The following is an 18,240-nucleotide window of genomic DNA, read 5'->3' as shown; positions in this document are numbered from 1 at the left end:
GACACTGATATTTTCTTGGATCCTTTGTTTCGCTTACTTCGTCGATTAATAGTTAGTTGGTATAGTCTACATGTTTTTCTGATAGCGAAAATAGGGAGTATCATGCCGGCGGCTGGCATCCCTGATAATTGGATTAATGACTATTTCTAGTTAACCATTTAAGACTGTACAGTACATACTCCCTGTGTTTATAGCCCCTGATTTGTATACATCATCGCATTTAAGTTTGGTTTTCCTCTTCTTTATTTCTTTGGTACATATACATGTTGACTACCCTGTCATGCGGTCTGCCTCGGTAATATTGTAAGAGTGCTTAACATGGTTTCCGAACCATTGCTATGAACGACAGCATAACACAGTATGGTGCCGTGAAATACAAAACTGATTTTTTTCTTCTTTTTTTTACTTAGGGCAATTCAGTCGCAATGTAGCAATGTGTATAATATCCAGCTGGTAATTTCTATAAATAATCATTGTGAAAATTGACTAAATATACACATGCAATACTAGCTCATGCTTGTTTGAATATTCCAACAAAAATTGTGGGTTTTGCTAGAACTGTGGGATTTGTGGGCTGTTGGTTGTGGGTTTTGTGGGCGTTATGGGTTTTGTTGGATTTGTGGGTTTTGTGGGCTCTGTTGGTTGTGGGTTTTGTGGGCTCTGTTGGTTGTGGGTTTTGTCAGGAGTATATAAGGCTTTGTGGGCTGTTTGAGGGAGTTCAGTCAGCTAGCAGCCATCAAACTAGGTACATCACAGTTATCGTTTTATTTATTTTTTTATTTTGTTTTGTTTAGTTTATTAGAGAGTTATGTAACTTAAGGCAATATTTTGGTCAGTAAATATTTTTATAAAGTTTATTTAAGTACAAATCAGTTTTTATTTAAGTTATTTATTTTATTTTTAATTCCTTTCTCTCTTCCAAATTATATGCATTCTAGTAATTTCTAATTTATTTTTATAAGCAAACTAGATTATGTTATATCATTTATTATTTGAAACTCAGTTACATGTATAAGGTCAAGTGAGTGTTGTCCTCACAGACCAATACTTTTATTCATTTCGTTATTTATTTTCTTTATTTAATTAGTTTTATGAAGCTAAAGACATACAGAGCAGTTTCTCTACATTACAAATATATAGTTCCTTTTCTTAAATTAAAAGTCCAACAAAGTTCTTAGGAAATAAAATGTCTGAGTCATTGTGAGTGTTTTCCTCACCAACTTGACATTCTAAATTCAATTCAACAATACTTGATTATTCTAGCAATCTATAAAACATAAGTTATGTATCTGTTTTATAATTTACTAGTTGTCTTAGTCATTGTGAGTGCTTTCCTCACTGATTTGACATTGTAAATTCAATTCAACAATACTTGATTATTCTAGCAATCTAAAAAACGTAAGTTATGTTTCTATTTTATAATGTATTAGTTGTCTAAGTTATTGTGAGTGTTTTCCTCACCAACTTGACAGCCAATTTACTTCCATCTATACAAATTTGCTTCAAATAAGTATCACGCTGTAGTTGAAGTATAAAGTCAAGCAAGTGTTTTCCTTGCAGATTTTACATTCACATATTACAATCAAGTCATAGTTTCTCTTCTGTAGTAAACATTATTGCAACTAAATCCACATATGGTATCTCTAATATAATTTTCACTCATCAGAAGAAATAATATAATGAACTAATAGTAAAGTGATAATGCGTACCCTGACCTTGCATGAAATTATCATATACCATACTGTGCCTCCAAACAATGATAGTATTTTGGCTTGGTACAAAAACAACAAGACTGTCATGGTTATGAACTGACTTTATTCAATGTTTCTTAATAAATGAATCATCTTGTGTTATGGTTGAAAAGAAATCAAGAGTTCGAGTTTACTCCATTCTCCCCCTCCTAAGTCAGCTGATAAGAAGCATACTCATCCCTGATGCCATACTCCAATGTAGTATTATCAGGACCTAGCTCGGCCGTTACATTATCTTATATGTGTTGTCTAATGTTGTAAAGCGCTTAGAGCTTCTAAAGAGCAGGCGCTATACAGAGTCCTCATTATTATTATTATTATTAGTGTAGCCACCTTTGACCAAATACACTTAGTGTGTGTATTGTAGCCACCTTTGACCAAATACACTTAGTGTGTGTAGTGTAGCCACCTTTGACCAAATACACTTAGCGTGTGTAGTGTACCCACCTTTGACCAAATACACATAGCGTGTGTAGTGTAGACACCTTTGACCAAATACACTTAGTGTGTGTAGTGTAGCCACCTTTGAATTAAGCTTGTTCAGCAGCATCTTGATTCATCTTTTGACAAAGAGACAAACTGTACAATAGATGTAGTGACCACTGAATTTTACCTCATTTAGGTGTTTATTTGGCAGTATGATGGATTGACAAGGCAAGTTGATGTAATGATATTTTACAACTCTATGATGTTTGGTTGCTCAGAGAATGTGCCAGTCAAGTTCAGTATGTGCTCAAAGTATGTGCCAGTCAAATCCAGTATGTACTCAAAGTATGTGCCAGTCAGATCCAATATGTGCTCAAAGTATGTGCCAGTCAAATCCAGTATGTGCTCAGAGAATGTGCCAGTCAAATCCAGTATGTACTCACAGTATGTGCTAGTCAAATCCAGTATGTACTCAGAGAATGTGCCAGTCAAATCCAGTATGTGCTCAGAGTATGTGCCAGTCAAATCCAGTATGTGCTCAGAGAATGTGCCAGTCAAATCCAGTATGTACTCAGAATGTGCCAGTCAGATCCAGTATGTGCTCAGATTATGTGCCAGTCGAATCCAGTGACCATTTAGACATCTTCAGCAAATATAGATATTTAAAGATCTCATTAAAAAAATGACAGATGAGCTTAAATGACCATTTTCTACCTTGACATGTTAGACATTGGACACAAGAAACCAATATCATCATATGCAGTTGTTTGGTAATTATGTTTTCCCATCTGTTTGACCACTTTGTAGCCACAAAGCAGTTTATCTTCTGGATTTATGATAAGCTTATAATTAAACAGTTCTTCTAGGCTTTTAATTCCACAGTGAATCTTGCGATTACTGTGTGTCTCTGACATTTTAAATTAATTTGACCCATTCTTTTGCCAAAATAAACATTTTTGATTTAATAACTTGGCAAGATGAGTTATTTATATTCTTGAAGAAAAAATTGCCTAATAAATTCATTTTTCTTTATATGAATAATTATGTTTTCACATAATTATGTGAAAGTTTCTGTTTGTGAATGTTCATTTCAGTCAAGTCAAAATGTCAGCTCTTTAGATAGCTGATAAATATGAATCTAATTATTTTTAACCATAACTGATAGGCATTTATTCTTTTTTATGTTGATCTTCAATGCATCCTGTGAACAAGCATTGCTTAGTTCAGGGTAAACAATAGCAAACAGACATTTGCTCACTCAACTGGCATACTGATCCAAGCACCCAACCATACAGTGTCAGAAAAAGGGTTTCTTTTATCCAAATTTATAAGTCAGTTAATTTTCCTATTTGATTAAGTAATTGATAATCACCAGTGTCAATCTTGGAATAGCCATGTTGTCACTTATTATATAGAAGACCAGCTTATAGTTGACCGTTGTTTATTGACACAAAGAAACATTGAAAAAAAGGATTAGTGGCAACATAGCCTTTGAACTTGCCTCTGCTTTCTGTAATCTGTTGCCGTGCAGCCCAGAAGAGATGTTTTCATTTGCATGCTGTAGCTAAAGGACAAAAAATAACTGTTCAGACATTTAAGTGACACGTTCCAGTGAAATCATATTTAAAAGTTAGTTTAGTTTTTTCAGTATTTAAGTGAATTGAGACATTTAATCTCTCGATGGAAACATCCAGGAAAAGGAAAGCTTATTTTGTCAATAGGATTGTGATTTTAAGGGATTCATGGAGTATGTTGAAAAGCATAAAGTAGTGCTATGAGGAATTTGAACTCATTTGACAATGTTCAGCACTGGATAATAATTTGTGAGTACTACTCCACTGTTGAATGTAAGATTGATGTTGACATTGTCAAGTTCTTTCTACGCACTGAAAGAGAAAATTTAGATCCCAGTCAACAGGAAGTAGGATGTACTATTGACAGTGACCAGTAGGACTTGCTGGAAACACCAAATGCTGTTTCTGAAGTGATAAAGTACTGATGTTTGCTAGGACATTGAGCCCTTGAAAATTATACAGCTGACAAATATCATACACTTTGCTAAGACTGGGGGTGGGAATTATGACCTATATCACTGGACAACAAATTTTTACAAAAGTCATGTTACTGAAATAAAATTAGTCAATTCTTATCAATTTTTATGTGCTGAACACGAATATGACAGTCAAATTGCAAAATTGGCTCTAGTTTTTTTGTAATCTGCAAGAAATTAATGTTTACATAACGAAATGCATTCCAATAGTAAAAGGTCAACTGTAATAGCCTACCTATAAAAAATCAAGTCATTGACTACATCTTAGATTTCTTCGCCTGTCTCTTGTACAGCTGTTCGGGAGCATCTCTGAGGAGTGTCCAGCAGTAGTCAGCCAGCATTGTAGTGGACCATTTTCCCTGGTATCTTTGTTCCATTGTTGCGATATCTTGATGAAAACGTTCGCCGTGTTCATCACTAACAATACCACAGTTGCTAGGAAAGAAATCCAAATGGGAATGAAGGAAGTGAATCTTTAGAGACATATTGCAGCCAAGTTTCTTATACTTCATCAACATGTCTTCTACTAGTTCCTTATAGTTTTCTGCCCTAACATTTCCGAGGAAGTTTGTAGAAACTAGGCGAAAAGCATTCCATGCTTGTTTCGCGTCACCTTCCAGCAAGTTGTTGAACCGGTCATCTTTGAAAAGCTCTCGAATCTGAGGACCCACAAAAACTCCCTCTTTAATCTTTGCTTCGCTGAGTCGAGGGAATTTTTCATGCAGGTATCGGAATGCTGGCAAAGTCCGGTCAATGGCTTTCACGAAGTTCTTCATCAAACCTAGTTTGATGTGAAGGGGTGGTAGCAAGATTTTCTGAGCCTCAACCAGAGCTGGGTGTTGGATATTCTTCTCTCCAATGGCTACATTCTGCCTGTGAGTCCATTCCTTCCTCATGTAGTGCATTTCCCTTGCTCGGCTATCCCACTCGCATAAGAAACACATGTATTTTGTATATCCTTGCTGCAGTCCCATTAAAAGGGCAACTACCTTCAAATCACCACAGAGGTGCCAGCTGTACTTGTTATACTCAATGGAATTCAGTAGCTGCCTTAAGTTATCGTATGTCTCTTTCATGTGGACAGCATACGCTACTGGAATAGATGGAAGAATGTTTCCATTGTGCAAAAGCACAGCCTTGAGACTCAGTTTCGAAGAGTCCACAAATAGTCTCCATTCTTGTGGGTCATGAGTGATTTTTAAAGCATTCATGAGGCCCTCAATATCGGAACAGAATATCAGATTACTTTCCTTTCTGAAGAAAGGCTCCAATTGCTGGTGGCGCTTTCGATATGCAGTAATTGTGACATCTTCTTCTAGAAGATTCCATTGTTGGAGTCTTGATCCTAGCAATTCTGCCTTGTTCTTTGATAAGTCCAAATCACGAATCAGGTCATTTAGTTCTTCCTGTGTTATTCTGTGTGGGGTTGATGATGCACCACAGTGAAAATCTGGATCACTGCATGCTGATGGACCAGGAGAAGAACAGGTCGACTCACCTTTGTCTTCGTCAGATGAATCAAGAGAATATTCTGCTGGAGGTTCTGGAATAGGAAGTCTCTCACCATGTGGAACTGGTCTCAATGCAGACGGAATGTTTGGGTAGACTATTCTCGACTTCTTTCGCTTCGTTATTCCGCCGGAAAGAGGAGGAACCAAGCAGAAGTAACAGTCATTTAGGTGGTTGCTTGGCTCTCTCCACACCACTGGGACTGCAAACGGCATTGATGACCTTTTGCAATTCAACCACTGTGAAAGCTGTGTTGTACATGTAGCACAGCATATATGCGGAGCCCAAGGCTTGTCTTGGTCACCAACCTTGCATCCGAAGTAAAGATGATATGCCTTCTTCACTTGAGAATTGATACTTTTCTTCTGGTTGGCAAATGTCACTTCCCCACAAATATAGCAAAAATTGTCCGCGGTATTAACACACTTTCGAGGCATTACTGTTCTTTATTGTACGTAAATGGATAAAATAATAAGTTTTATGTAACAGTAGCTTGAACTGTCTCACACAACGTCTAAAATATTTTAAATGCTGAACCTATCTGATTGGGCTTTATATAGTACACTGCTTACGTCAGCTTCAGCAGCCGCCTGGCATTAGTATAATAGGCCTACACATGTATAGTACACTGCTGACGTCAACTTACTTCAGCAGCCGCATGGCATTAGTATTGCATTGCATCAGAAAATGATGCAATCAACTGTGGATGATGTGAGCATGATGGTATTATGCAATGTTACATCATTATTCCGGATGTTGCTGCAGTCCTACTGGAGAAATTTACACAGTGAAACATAGAAAATGAGGTATATGAATATCTTCAAAACGAGAGCCAATACAAATTTTTCACGGTTATATTCGTGTTCGGCACACCAAAATACTACAGATTAGGGCCTTTTCAAGTCAGTAATGATTTCACTGTTGACCAGTGTATTTTATATTGTGGGAGAAATTTATCCTAGGGGGCATAAAGTGCAAATCATGATTATTTTGGTTGTTGGAATAATGTACAAATGTCATTCATTTTGAAAGTAATCTGCCATATTACAGCAAAGCAAATAAAGGCCAGCAAAACTAAATTTCATAACTCTTGGTTAACAATGTTTGACTTTGTACAGCACAGCAGAAAGCTGACTTCTTAGAAACTGCTTGCAGAATTTGATAAATTTCCAAAGAAAGCATTCCGGTGTGAAGGCCTTTGTGCAGATGATGCCTATTCACCATCAAAGTGGGCTTTCAACAGAATTTATTTGTTTGGAGCCCAGAACACTCACCAGCTAGAACTTGAACATGGCTGCCATTAATAAAAAAGAAGAGTCTTAAAGCAACTTTTTCTCAAAGGTCTATAGACATAATTTGACAGCATTCTGGCATAGATGGCTTTCAAATTTGTGCAGATTATATGCAGAGCTGGCCATTCTTACTAAAAATAGAAAAACCTTTCAATTACTTCTAAAACAAATCAAAGAATTTTCTCCACATTTGACAGAACAGATCATTGCATAGAAGGCTTTTAGCTTTTACCATATGTATGATTGACTGTATGGTAAAAATGTAGCCTGGTTCCAGTTGATTTATTGGCAAGTGAAAAGAAAAATCCTCAGAAGCTATAAAACAAGAGCTAAAGAAAAGGAATATAGACTTTCATTTTTATAAATTTAATGTCAGTTTATAAAAGAAATACATTATGACACGAAAACTTTGTGTGGACCCAACTATGACCAGCCCCTTCGTCAACTTTAAGAGGGGGAAGTGCCCAAATTCATTTCATTCTAGATATAGTCCAGCAGATGATGTTGATTTGTCATAAAACTGGGTTTTCGACATTATCTTTTATTTTATATACATTTTACAGAGTTTTAATGATTTACATGATCATCAACCTACATGTGATCATTACTACAATGTTCAGCACATGTAGGAACGTTTTGATAAGATAAATGTTACTTGTATTTTAAATTTCTTGAATTAACATTTATTCTAAATTATGACTTATGTGCTAACCTATTTCCTTTGAGTATTTTTAACCAACATGTGTTCTGTTAATCACCCTAATTTATCTTTTAATATTTAATTACCCATATACACATCATTTATATGCCTCATTGATTGGGAACCTTAACACATTTTCACCATTTTGTCATTGCTTTTTGTACTTCTATCCCTCATTGGTAATAAACCTTTACAGTACATAGAGTTTTATCATGTAACCTTTTTTGCTGTATAGCTTCACAGTGCTGATAAAATCCACAATCAACCAATGATTTACATTTTATCTTCTCGTACTTGATATTTACATTTATTTGTAAGGTTTTGTCTTCATTGGTCTTTGAGTCCTTGAGAGTCTTGCATAAGATAATTTTATACCTATATTACGCTGGTCCTTGAGTTCTTGAGAGTCTTGCATAAGATAATTTTATACCTATATTATGCTGGTCCTTGAGTCCTTGAGAGTCTTGCATAAGATAATTTTATACCTATAGTATGCTGGTCCTTGAGTCCTTGAGAGTCTCGCATAAGATAATTTTATACCAATTTTGCAGATTCGCAATTTTCTGGAGTCCTGTTTGACTGATCTGCGTGAGACATGGATGAAGAGAATATCATACACAATGTGTGTTGCTTGCCCCTGCAACAAAACTTGCTCTTTACACAATCAGCAGAATTGTCCTGAAGAGTCATGTCTCCATTTTCTCAAGCTGGACGAGTGTTTAGTTAAAAGGGTAAGACTGATATGATATTTCATTAGTTTTTCATAAGATTTTAAATTTATTATGGCATATTGTCTTTTTCAATGAGCATCAGAAATATAATGTTAATTTGAGGTTTGGGATTCCAACCAAAACAAATTGTATTACTCAATGATATTTCTAACAATGTTTGATGAGGTTTGGGATTCCAATCAAAACAAATTGCATTACTCAATGATATTTCTAACAATGTTTGATGAGGTTTGGGATTCCAACCAAAACAAATTGCATTACTCAATGATATTTCTAACAATGTTTGATGAGGTTTGGGATTCCAACCAAAACAAATGTATTACTCAATGATATTTCTAACAATGTTTGATAAGGTTTGGAATTCCAACCAAAACAAATTGTATTACTCAATGATATTTCTAACAATGTTTGATGAGGTTTGGGATTCCAACCAAAACAAATTGTATTACTCAATGATATTTCTAACAATGTTTGATGAGGTTTGGGATTCCAACCAAAACAAATTGTATTACTCAATGATATTTCTAACAATGTTTGATGAGGTTTGGGATTCCAACCAAAACAAATTGCATTACTCAATGATATTTCTAACAATGTTTGATGAGGTTTGGGATTCCAATCAAAACAAATTGTATTACTCAGTGATATTTCTAACAATGTTTGATGAGGTTTGGGATTCCAACCAAAACAAATTGTATTACTCAATGATATTTCTAACAATGTTAATTGATGAGGTTTGGGATTCCAACCAAAACAAATTGCATTACTCAGTGATATTTCTAACAATGTTTGATGAGGTTTGGGATTCCAACAATAACAAATTGCATTACTCAATGATATTTCTAACAATGTTTGATGAGGTTTGGGATTCCAACCAAAACAAATTGTATTACTCAATGATATTTCTAACAATGTTAATTGATGAGGTTTGGGATTCCAACCAAAACAAATTGCATTACTCAATGATATTTCTAACAATGTTTGATGAGGTTTGGGATTTCAACCAAAACAAATTGTATTACTCAATGATATTTCTAACAATGTTAATTGATGAGGTTTGGGATTCCAACCAAAACAAATTGCATTACTCAATGATATTTCTATCAATGTTTGACGAGGTTTGGGATTCCAACCAAAACAAATTGTATTACTCAATGATATTTCTAACAATGTTAATTGATGAGGTTTGGGATTCCAACCAAAGCAAATTGCATTACTCAATGATATTTCTAACAATGCTAATTGATGAGGTTTGGGATTCCAACCAAAACAAATTGCATTACTCAATGATAGTTCTAACAAATTTTAAGCAGATATTTACATTATTTACTTTGTAATCCTTTATCCTTTTTTTATACCTTTTAAAGAAATGTAACATGTTTACCTTTTATTTTTATCTTGTAGAAATGCATGTTTGATTTTATTTTGGAATTTTTTATCGTTCTTAGATTTTAGCAGTCATTTATGTTTACATTATTACAGCTTTACTTTTACTTAGTACTATAGAGTCATTATTGTGCTAATGCACTGTTAGATCCTATACATGCATACATTGCTGGATGTTACATCACAATGTAAATGTAGTTATGATGATGTTGGTTTATGACTCAAATATTAATAATATGTAATCAGTAACAGCTGAACCTTTTCACAATGTTTGCTTTCTGTGTATGGGAATTTTTCTAGTGTTATGTTTGTTAAAATGTTGATTATCTATCATTGGTTGTCCCGATGACTGAATTTTGCTACAGAAGTAAAATTGTGAACAAGTGTAAAAAAACATTGAAATTGAAACTTGACCGACATTAATTCTGTTTACATGTGTCAGTAGGCATTAACTTTAATCACCCTTGAAATGCCACTGTTTTTCATAAATTTTACCATTATTCCAATCTATCTAAAGTTTGGAAGGAAGAAAATGATTTGTTAAAAAAGCTATCTTACATAAACCGTTCTTTGAAATAATCAAGATGCTCCAAATGTAGTGATGTGATACATTTGACAAATTTCATTAGTGACTAATGTAATAACAACATTCATGTGTGACTGAGAAATTGATTCGAGAGGGAATGAAGAGATGCATGCCTGTTTTTTTTTAAGCAGAACTGAGAAGAAATGCATGCATTAGATAAAAATAAGAATTGGGTGAATATTGGAGATCAGCTGTTGCAATGAAATGCTTTGAAGGGTGAACTTGGGCTGAAGACAAATCCAGCTGTTGCAGATTTTCCAATGTTAATTGATAAGCATACAACATGGACTTGTAAAAAATAACGTACATCAGTTGTGCCTTTAATGATACTCATAAATGCTAGGTCAACTACTGTATCAGATCAATGCAAAATGAGAATAGCATTTCTCACCCATGCAACAGAGAAATCTAGCTGTTTTGCTAACCTTACTTTTCTTATCTCAGTCTAGTCATCTCAGACCAGTCGTATCAGTCAAGGTGTCCACGCGCTCAGAACAACTTTTAAAAAAAGAAACCCCAGATAAATCAAAAATATACCTACACTATTTAATGACAAATAATGTACTTACCAGCCAGAAGTAATCATTTATCCGTCAGCACATTAATCCATAAGCAAATTTCACTGTAGCACTTGCCATATTTGCAGGACAGAAAAATAAATGTTCAGTGAATCCGTGAACTTGAAAGTTTAGCCCATAGTTATCCATTAGAGTCTGTTTTTGGAGGGTCTATTATACAAGGGGGTAATTTTACAATCAATATTAAGGACAACACAAGTATGTCACACACAGTTTCACCTCCTCCAGAGAAAAGAATAGTTATATACGATAGTGACACAGAACTTTAATTACCCATGAATAATCTAAAGAAAGATGTTACTCTTTGTTACAGCTTGTACTAAGTATAACTACAGTAGAGCTGAGTAGCCAGTATCATTTTATTATTTACAATATAACTTTTCAAAATTGGAACTGATGAAAATAAAACAGTTTCTTGTAATAAATAGTAATTATTTATTGTCAATTTCTTATAACAGCCATATATTAAATGTAATAATACCTCATTATTATGCGATGTTTTATGTTGTTATTTTTCTTTGCTCACACGTATAAAGTGTGTACTTCGGACGCAACGGTCTCACCATAGCCCTCATTAACATATTTATATTCATGTGCTGCATGTAAACATTGGACATGAACACTAGCGAAGAATTCTTTTAACTTTAAAGGAAAATATTGGGTGAGAAAAGTAATCTACGTTGGGGTTTGGACCGAGACAAGGAAATCCCAGTCGCGGGTTTATATTATATGTCTCCCCACTCGGGCAAGCCTAGTGGGGAGACAAATAATATAAACCCTTGACTGAGATTTCCTTGTCTCAGTCCAAACCCCAACATAGATTCTATATATCACATAAGGATCACCTACTATATATGACATAGCATGGTGATAGCTTCTTATGTTTTCACTGTACCATGACATCATTAGATCTTATCTTCCAACTTTCTACTGCAATCAGTTGACCCATGGATGTCACCAATCAACATCAGATTACTTCATTCACATGTGAAAAATGGTTGGGTTTCTCTGTATGAGGGGAGAAATTACATGGCTCATAATCTGATGAAATGTTGATATTATCTGGTTTTAATGAAACCCAAAGATGATTTCATCTTTTCACAATCAGTGTCTTAAATGGATGAAATCTTTAGAAAATTGAACAGTTCTAGTACAAAAAATACCGCCTGCTTTTCTGTAATTTTACATCATTTTCATAGCTGAATTTTTCAATGCAGGATTATATTTTATGTTTTATATATGTTTATGTGTTCACAGATGCCCATGCATGTGTTCCAGGCTTGATACTTTGAATTTTAAAATTACTTAATTATTTAATGTCAAGCCAGACTCCTCACATCATGTTGTATATACTGTATATATTGTACATAACAGATAGAAGGCCTCAAGGTAGATTAGTTTTGTAACTAATTGAGTTACCTTCTCTAAATAAAGTCTTTATTATTATTATTATTATTATTATTATTTTTATTTTTATTATTATTATTATTATTATTATATTAGGACCAGTATCTTTTAGTAATCAGTATTATTCAGATGGTTTGGCATATACGACTTTTTGCACATAATGGCAGCATTTACGGCTTTAAGTTACCATTGATAATCAATCGACAATGTATTGAACAGGGATGGATGGATCACATGAAGCATTTGATCTACCCATTATGTGTCTTTAATCCTGCCTGATTAGCTTGGGCTTTCTGTATGACAAATGTGACGTATTATCATAGCAGCACTCAGTGGTAAAATGAAAAGAAATTCATTCTTTGTATCTCTATTCCTCACTCTTAATTACATTTACTTTAAAAATATAATTAAGTTAATTATAAAAACCATTGTATGAGATTATATTTGATCGTGTTCATTTCTGATTTCTGTTACTTTGTTGTACATTAGTAGTCAAGGTAATCAGAATTGGGGAACACAGTAGTAATCTATACAAATAGACTTTCAAGGTAATCAGATTTGGAGAAAACAGTAGTAGTCCATACAAATAGATTTTCAAGGTAATCAGATTTGGGGAACACAGTAGTAGTCCATACAAATAGATTTTCAAGGTAATTATATTTGGGGAACACAGTAGTAGTCCATACAAATAGATTTTCAAGGTAATCAGATTTGGGGAACACAGTAGTAGTCCATACAAATAGACTTTCAAGGCAATCGGATTTGGGGAACACAGTAGTAGTCCATACAAATAGACTTTCAAGGTAATCAGATTTGGGGAAAACAGTAATAGTCCATACAAATAGACTTTCAAGGTAATCGGATTTGGGGAACACAGTAGTAGTCCATACAAACAGATTTTCAAGGTAATCAGATTTGGGGAAAACAGTAGTAGTCCGTACAAATAGGTAATCAGCATCTTGGTAATCAAGTTTTACTTTATTACAGTTTTCAACTGAAGATAACAGGGTATTTAAGTGCCTCATACAAGTCTGTTTAACTGTCTGCTGGAGAGGCAGATATTGTTTCTTGTATCCATCTATCACATCTGTTAGGATTTGTCACATTATGTCCCATCCATCATGAATTTCATTTCCATTCAGTAACTTTTGAAAGACTTCATGCATTGAAACCAAATTTAGTATGAGACTTAACAGTTAGAAGACCTAAATTATGTTTGTTTTCCCCCAACCATATTTCCAGACTTATGACCTCAGGGTTTTGTATCTTATATTGGTGGTGATATCTTGCTTTATAAATTTCTGGTTTAAATACTAAATGCAAATGTTTAATCCTTAAAAAATGTTAGTACTGTTTAATACAACTTACATTTCTGCCAGGAAGTACATGAATTTTGAGGAAAAATTGAGGGATTTAAGTTTGTAATTAATAATTATGACAGTATGTAATTTGTAATTGCTGTAATTTGCATAAAAATAAAACAATTTTACAGTGTTGATAATTTACATCTTAAAAAAATAGAATTGCAGTTTTTGTTTTCATTCAGTGTGTTGTGTAGTATGATATTAGGGATGACTTTTATTTGAAAGAAATTCAATAGATAGCCTCGAAAAGGTGGAGGATAGCTATTGTACTGCCTGTAGCATTGGTGTTGTTATCTGCACACAAAAAAGAATCTCATAGGTACAGACCAACTACATCTCAACCATTCTTTCCTCTTAGGTCCTAGGCAGAACTTGAGTGGCTTTCATAGCATCTAACCCAGAGGAAGAAGTCTAATGGGGCTAATTTTGTACATATACATTATATGAGTGCATTCTCAGATATGATAAGCTCAGTTTTTGGGGGGGAACCTATATACATACCACTATGCCTTGAATGTCGATGTAGCTTGGTAGGGATATGTATTTTAGTAAGTACTACACCCTGTAGCTTGGGAGATGTTATTTTAGTAAGTACTACACCCTGTAACTTGGTAGGGAGATGTATTTTAGTAAGTACTACACCCTGTAGCTTGGTAGGGAGATGTATTTTAGTAAGTACTACACCTTGTAGCTTTTAGGGAGATGTATTTTAGTAAATTCTACAGCCTCATCACAAAATTAGTCCACAGTGGCTTTTACAGTTCACTGACATTGAATCAATTTTGTGTTTAAAGTTATTGATCAATCTTTGTACTTCTTAAAATCATCAACCCAGACAGTTATATGCATCCATATTAATACCTCAACCTTGCAACAAAAGGTCACTGTGACATACATTTCACATTTTACTTTCTTAGATTAATCAGAACTATATCTGCATTGTGTATAATACTGCTATGAGTAAAATCGTGACACTTGATGAGAGGTGCATCATGATGATTACTACACCCAATTTACAAAAGTTGGTGGCTTTGAAAAATATTTCGTACTTCACTGACTTGGGTCACATTTTGTGATTTAGCTTTTCATGCTTGAATCATTAAACTAGAAACTGTATACATTTGTTTTTAGTGCTACACATGTATAAAAAAAGGCCACAGTGAAATACATATCACATTTTACTGGCTTATGTTAAGTTTTTTGGCACTTTGCACATGTCTGTATAGGTTTTTTAATGCTGTGTATGTAAATATATATATATATATATATATATATATATATATATATATATATATATATATATATATATATATATATATATATATATATATATATAAGTGTGTGATCCCGCTATAGCATTCTCCGTTATAACACGAATTCAGATATAGCACGGTCATGGTGTGGCTCCTGAAATTTCATATGCATGTATTTTTCTCATACACAAAAAAAATTCTTTCTTAAAAGTACAATAAAAACGTAAAAAGTTTATTATCATTTTGGGGAAGAGATAGGGCAAGAATAATACAAGATGATTATGGTGTGGCTCCTCAAAGTTTATATGTATTTTTCTTGTACATGAAAAAGTAGTTTTTTTCTTTTTAAAAGTTTGAAAAATAACATCAAAATTTTATTCTGGGATTGCAATGGGCTTTGCCAATGTCACAAACTTGGATTTCTTTTTCCTTATTGATGGCAAAATATACCATCTGGTGATTTGTTTTTATTGGCGACATTGTTAGCTGTTTAAACTTGTATATACAACCATTGGTTTGGAGTGGAGAAATTAAGAGGCCCATGAAAGGAAGCCGCAAACTGGATATAAAATGCACTGAAATTTATCTATTGTAACATAAACAAATTCTTTGTCCATATTGACAAACCATCTAAACAGTGCATTGTTATATCATAATCTGCTTATCTTGACATCTAGCATGAGTACTGTATGTTGTGAGATATCCTCTTTTTTGTTGTTGACATTTCTGGTAACAGAGATCAACCGGACAAGGCATTATCTCATAATATCTCTTTCATCTGATTTTTGGCCTCTTGCTAGTAATTAATATATCTAACAAAGACTGACATTTGTATATGGATGGTAAGTAAAATTCCTCTTCTTTTCACTCAGAATTAAATCCTTCAGAACACTCACATTTTCTGTAATAATCCTTGTCATCAGACCATAACACATGCGTATCTATTGTCCATTGACCCGTTGTTAAATTTCTGATGCATGCATGGAAGGCAGCATGACGCTACTACCACAAATGTAAAAATTAAAAAAAACATCTTACTTATTGGTTTATTCAATAGGCAGGGAGGAACAGTAACTCGAATAGCCCAAAGGATGGCCAATTCCTTTTTTAAAATGTACCCAGATAAAATAGTTTGCTGAAATTTCAGAGGAAGCAGATTACCTTTGAAGCACCGATTGTTATGAAAACATACTAAGCAAATGGAAAAAAATCACCCTCAGTCATGCAATACAATTATTTGATGTTACTGCCACAATAGGCATTTGGTTTGGTTCTCCAAAGCTGTCCTTTAGCAATGACGAATAACCCATGCACCCTTTATCAAAGAAAGCCGACTACAATCTTCAATAAAATCAAAGAACTTTTCTTCAAAGGAAGTCATTACCGAAGTTAAATAAAAGCAATGGAATCATGGATTTTTGCATTTTCCAATTTGACTGGAACACGTTAACTGTGCCGTGAAAGTTTCCTTTTTGCAGGGAAAAAGTTTATGCTTATGAACACTACCAATGGCAACTTAAAATGCAAACTAACTTTTACCTACTTGGGACGTACTGAAAAGTAAATGTGCTTCGTCATTCGTTACGAGATTGTGCTGTTTTTTTTCCACTGAATTCAGACCAATATGACCTATGACAAAATTATTGAATATTTTAAATCTCTGTGTGTGCATATTTTTGATGGAATTACTTGTATTGTGGATTCAATGTATATGATGAGATTTGAGGTGAGTACATGGTGTTGATACTCTATTCATGCTATACATTAGACATGTATATATAAGCAGTATTCACATATATGTACCAATTCGTGGTTCTCTAAATAAAATAAACTATTATATATGCCTTCTCTGTTTTCACTACAGTTGTATTTCTCTTTTAATATGCATCGATTTAAGATTGTAACTGTGCCGATGAAGTTCGTATTTTACCTCCCATACTTATTACCTACCCACCCACCCTGCAATTTTTTTTGGGTACATGCATCATTTTCTTCTGCTAACTGACCTGGTTGCTTATAGTTGCTTGAAAAGTTGGAATTCACCAATGCCATTTAGTATCTGCATTGGGTAGCCATTTACTAGCCGGCCCAGCAAACTTGAATGACCTTTCATCGAGACATACCTTCATGAAATCGATAGAAATATGATTTATTTTCTCAGAAATTGTGATCATAGCATTTGTTATGTCTTTAATCTGCTGACAGATGAGACAAAAGTATATCATTGCTGAAATTTGACCTCGAATAAATAGGAATAAATATGTTTATTCAGTGGTAAACATTCCATATGAAAGACTATAAATTTTATATTGTGATTGGTTACCCTCAACAGATTAACTGTGTATTGTATATGTGAAAGAGGATGGGAATTAGATGAGTGAGCTGCATATATTTCATGTGAGATCTCAGCTGCAGTGGCTAATTGGGGTAATTAATGATGTACAAACTATGCATCTATTACTGGGAGTCACACCAAGGTTACTCAAAGTCAATGTGTCAATGATGTTCAGTTATGTGAAAATTCTGAATGATGGTTATGCAGCTTATATAATTAAAGATGTGTGTCATTTCGTATGATTTATATCACTTTGTTAGATCACTTATATCTCTGAAAAATTTTAACTCTTGAGCACGTGGGTCAAAATAAATAAAATAGCAATTGAATTCTTTTTTAAATGCGATTTGGAAGATAAGATTTGGTAAAAATGATGAATAAAGCAAATCTTCATCTAGTATTTTTGTCAATAAACAAGGATTTACAATTTGCACTGTGCAAGTACTGTTCTGTACACTCTATATAGTACCGGTCACCCAGTAAAATCTAAGCATCCCATGAATTATTGAAGTTTTTATTTACCTTCATTTTATTTCATGTGGGAAATATTGGAAAATATGCACATGCAAAATAATAACATAAAAACAGTCATAGTAGTTAATAATAATTTATTGACTTAGGAAATTAACAAGACCTGATCATCAGTGCTGTGTGCAGTATGGTGATATTGCCTTTCTTGTCTTGTTGTTTTTTTTTTTACATCTAGAAGTGATGAAAGTTTTTTGTTGGATCCCAAGACTTATAGTCATTATGGTATATGAGAATTGTGTAATGGTTGATCACATTCTGATTTTAAATGCTTTCAGAAACAAATATTACAATACCTTACCTTCAAGATGTTTCTAAGCATAATAATTGTCATATCATGATAG

The 18,240-nt window shown here is 33.8% G+C and overlaps 1 protein-coding gene across 3 annotated transcripts in view; it reads left to right on the top strand.

Moving 5' to 3' along the window:
* LOC149806881 (uncharacterized) overlaps positions 1 to 18,240 on the top strand; it is a 164,042-nt gene that overhangs the window by 109,520 nt on the left and 36,282 nt on the right. For all 3 annotated transcript variants that reach the window (XM_089959097.1, XM_089959101.1, XM_089959088.1), the window contains one exon: positions 8,280 to 8,459. In XM_089959097.1, the coding sequence (XP_089815223.1) occupies positions 8,280 to 8,459 (180 nt within the window). The remainder of the gene's footprint in view (positions 1 to 8,279; positions 8,460 to 18,240) is intronic.

Source organism: Sinohyriopsis cumingii, chromosome 1, assembly GCF_028554795.1.
Source record: "Sinohyriopsis cumingii isolate HCF-2022 chromosome 1, ASM2855479v2, whole genome shotgun sequence".
Lineage (NCBI taxonomy): Eukaryota > Metazoa > Mollusca > Bivalvia > Unionida > Unionidae > Sinohyriopsis > Sinohyriopsis cumingii.
This window is presented reverse-complemented; position numbering and strand designations above follow the sequence as displayed.